At 42.3% G+C, this 4,006-nt stretch overlaps 1 protein-coding gene across 1 annotated transcript; it reads right to left on the bottom strand.

Annotated features, from left to right (window-relative positions):
• Positions 1 to 720, bottom strand: LOC141703120 (2-oxoglutarate-dependent dioxygenase 11-like). Its single transcript, XM_074506716.1, has 2 exons — positions 563 to 720; positions 1 to 307 (listed from the first exon to the last, which is right to left on the bottom strand). Exons 1-2 carry the CDS (start codon positions 718 to 720, stop codon positions 1 to 3), a joined length of 465 nt encoding a protein of 154 aa, XP_074362817.1.
• Between the last annotated feature and the right edge of the window lie 3,286 nt (positions 721 to 4,006).

The following is a 4,006-nucleotide window of genomic DNA, read 5'->3' as shown; positions in this document are numbered from 1 at the left end:
TCACGTATTATTTTCAAATTTTCTTTTTTCATTCATCTTAAAATGCATGTCAAAAAGACGTGTAGAAGGACTATATGGTTTCTCCGAAATTTTATTCCACTTATGCGCTAATTTGATAAGAGATGCCTTTATGAAGATTACCTCAACTTGATCACCAATATTAATGACAAGAGCATTGGGAACAGTAGGAACACTAAACCACTGATCATCTTGCAAGACTTGAAGGCCTCCTACTTCATTGTCCTGCAAAAGGAATGTAATAGCTGATCCATCTGCATGCGCTCCGACTCCAACTGTAAGATCAGGCCTTGGACAGGGAGGATAGAAGTTAAATCACCAAATTGATCTAAAAAGCACTTCTCTTTCAAGTTCAATGACCTTGAGTCCTTGACAAGGCCTTTAAGACAACTTTGTTTAACAATCTTAACTTGTCGGTATATTCCAGTAATATTTTCCTGCAAAACCATAGGTCATACTTGGTCAATTATCACAGAATTTAAACTACAATTGCACATATATGACAGTTAAATCTAAGTTTCTTACCCAGAGAAAAGTGCATTACTTGAAATTTTCCGGGTTTTGAGGCCAAAACTGGAACTTCCTCTGATCTGCAAGGTTTGTGGTGAGATACAAGCGGTCAGCCCAATCAAGAATTTGATGCTCTGAATGAACTGTTTCATTCCCATATCTGTCATTATCATCAGCAGTTCTGGAGCACATGATTAAAACGCGTAAAAAGAAAATATGTGTTGTTTGTTTGATTAGAGAGCACTAAGAACCTGAAAACAACCACATGAACTTGAAGATGTTCTTAGTTTTTCTAGTACTTGGTCTGCAGAAGATGATGAAGTTTGTATAGTGTTGAGATCAATAACCGGAATATATATCACCAGAGGATTATGTGACACCTAGTCCTCTAATTACATATGCCAGACGTAAGCAGAAGGATAAAAAAGTCATTTCGTGAGATAGCACGACATATTTGGAAATAACCAGCTGGCAAGAGTAAAATAGGAAATTGACATTGGGGGAAGAAGATAAGGGCGAAGGAGGAGAGTGAGAGGGGCATGCTGAGTATTATCATATTGTATTTTCTTTTTATGCTTAGGAGAGATCTGGCCTCTCGAAAGCCAGTGTTATCTTTTCATACCGTATTTAATTATTAATTCAAAGAAACTGAGTACTTAACTTGTTGAGAGTTCCCTTGAATTGTTTTTTCTTTTAGTGATGTTAACTGAATTCTTTACAAAGTGGTATCAGAGCAACGATCATGGCTCCGACAACACCCACTGTTTCACAGTGGATAGAGGAATTAGAGGATGTGATGGGAAATCTGGATGCGAAAGTTACAAATCTAGTGTCGCAAGCCGTAGAGAAAGCAGTGGGGGCTATGAAACAGTCCTTAGTGGAGTTGTTACTTCAAGGGCAAAAGGAGAATTCGAAGAAGATATGGAGGAGTTAGAGACCGTTGCGACACGACTCGAAGGAAGAATCTCTCGATCTCGCGAGCACCGGGAAGCCCTAATTTTCTCGATGAAGAATGAACAAGATCATTTCCTATCTGATGTAAAACTTTTCTCATCTCTTTCACAAATCTTCAAAACTTGAACAATCAACAAATGGATAAGCCTGAAGGGAGTATAAATCGAGCCGAATCGGCATTGAGGATGACACCACTAACGCCCAATAATGGGGTAAGTATGGGGTATGTGGTGGGGAGTCCGTTAGGAGACTGAGGTCAGTATGGTGGAGGTGGGTCGGGTGGTGGACCCGATAATTGGAGCTTCAGGAAGCTTGATATGCCCTTATTTGATGGATCTGACCCGGATGAGTGGATAATGAGAGTGGAGAGATATTTTAATTTCTATCGTTTGTCCGAAGAGGAACGTTTAGAGGCGGTAGTGGTTGCGCTAGAAGAAGACGCGCTTCGTTGGTTCCAATGGGAACAAAAAAGGCACCCAATCAGGAGATGAGAGGACTTGAAAATATTTGTATTGCGGAAATTTTGGGCCTCTACTGGGGGATCTCTCTACGAACAGTGGCTAGCTACAACGCAATCTACAACCGTTGCTGATTATCACCGTAGATTCATTGAGATTGCAGCTCCGTTAGATAAGGTGCCTGAAACGATACTGTTGGGGCAGTTTTTGAATGGGTTGAAAGATGAGGTTAAGGCGGAGGTTCGAATGTTAAATCCCATGAGTTTAGAACATGCAATGGAGTTGGCACTTCGGGTGGAGGAAAAAAATCAGGTTTCGGTAGCCAAGAAAAGTGGAGCAAGTGTGAACAAATCGGGGTCCTATTCAGTGTCATTCAAGGGTCTTACTCCAGGGGGTTCTTCTGCTTACAGTTCTCAACCGAGTCCGACACCTATTCGTAGCTGGATAACGCAGGCTGGAGAGTCCCAATCATCCGTGAGCTCTCCCAAATATTTGGGGCCCCTAGGCACAATGAAAACAGGAGGAGAGATGTGTCGTTTAACCGATAGGGAATTACAGGAAAAAAGAACAAAGGGGTTGTGTTTTAAGTGCGATGAGAAGTGGATGATGGGTCATCGGTGTAAGAAGAGAGAGTTCAGTGTTCTACTTATTGACGAAGACGACGAAGACGGAACTGAGTTTGAAGGGAATGAGACACCCTTGGCATCTAATGAAGAAAGTCCAACTGAGGTACCCCTTCAACCCGAAGTCTCCTTAAATTCAGTAATTGGATTATCAAATCCCAAAATGATGAAATTGCGGGGAACGATTAGAGGAATAGAGGTGATCGTCATGATAGACCCCGGAGCAACACACAATTTTATTTCTATATCGAAGGTGGAGGAATTAGGGGTACCAATAGATGATTATGGAGGTTTCGGAGTGGCTCTCGGAAATGGTGACTCCATTCGTGGTAAGGGCTTATGCAGAGGTGTAAGCTTGCAATTGAAAGGTGCAGTGGAGGTTAGAGATGATTTTTTACCATCAGAATTGGGTAATTCGGACGTAATTCTGGGCGTACAGTGGTTAGAGACTTTGGGGAACGTGGTTAACAATTGGAATACCAAAGTAATGCAATATGAGGCTGATGGAAAAATGGTAATATTAGTAGGGGATCCTGCATTGGTGCGTTCCCAGATTTCACTAAAAGCCATGTTAAAAACCATTCGCAAGGAGAGAGGAGGGATCTGCCTTGAGTTAAAACAGGTGCAACAAACAGATGAGTCCGCTACCAATTCTCCCACAGGCAAAGAGCAAGATGGTGGGGAACCAGCAGTTGCGAAGTACTTGACAGCAACTCTGGAACAATATGCATCGGTGTTCGCAACACCCGTAGGGCTGCCTCCTGTTCGAGGGCATGAACACACTATAGTGTTAAAAGAAGGGTCCCATCCCGTAGGGGTGCGATCATATCGATATCCTCAGTCTCAAAAAGACGAAATAGAACGATTAATTAAAGACATGTTGCTAGCTGGAATTATTCGACCATAAAAAAGTCTGTATTCAAGTCCCGTGTTGTTAGTCAAGAAGCGTGATGGGTCGTGGAGGTTTTGCGTGGACTATAGGGCCTTAAACAAGGAGACGGTGCCGGATAAGTACCCCATACCCGTTATTGACGAACTATTAGATGAATTATACGGAGCTAGGGTCTCTTCTAAGCTAGACTTAAAATCCGGGTACCATCATATTTTAGTAAAACCACAGGACACTCACAAGACAGCTTTTCACACGCATGACGACCACTACGAATTTCTGGTTATGCCGTTCGGGTTAATGAATGCAACCTTCACTTTCCAACCGTTAATGAATGATGTATTCAGGACATTCCTCCGAAGTTCGTGCTTGTCTTCTTCGATGATATTTTGGTGTATAGCAGTACCGAGGAGGAACATAAATAACACGTGCAGTTTGTATTGGCTACCCTGGAAAAACACAGCCTGGTAGTGAATCGGAAAAAGTGCAGTTTTGGAGTATAGCGGGTGGCTTATTTAGGTCACGTAATTTCTGGCCAAGGGGTTACAGTCGAC

The sequence above is a fragment of the Apium graveolens genome, unplaced genomic scaffold (genome assembly GCF_009905375.1).
Source record: "Apium graveolens cultivar Ventura unplaced genomic scaffold, ASM990537v1 ctg6252, whole genome shotgun sequence".
NCBI lineage: Eukaryota > Viridiplantae > Streptophyta > Magnoliopsida > Apiales > Apiaceae > Apium > Apium graveolens.
The sequence above is the reverse complement of the archived record's forward strand: the minus strand, read 5'-3'. Positions and strand labels throughout refer to the sequence as shown.

What these genes read in the sequence shown, in the direction of transcription:
- LOC141703120 (XM_074506716.1), bottom strand. Translation starts at nt 720, where the DNA reads ATGTGCTCCAGAACTGCTGATGATAATGACAGATATGGGAATGAAACA. An exon ending in CAAAACCCGGAAAATTTCAA is followed by an intron (nt 308 to 562) that starts GTAATGCACTTT and finishes TCCCTGTCCAAG; the next exon opens with GCCTGATCTTACAGTTGGAG.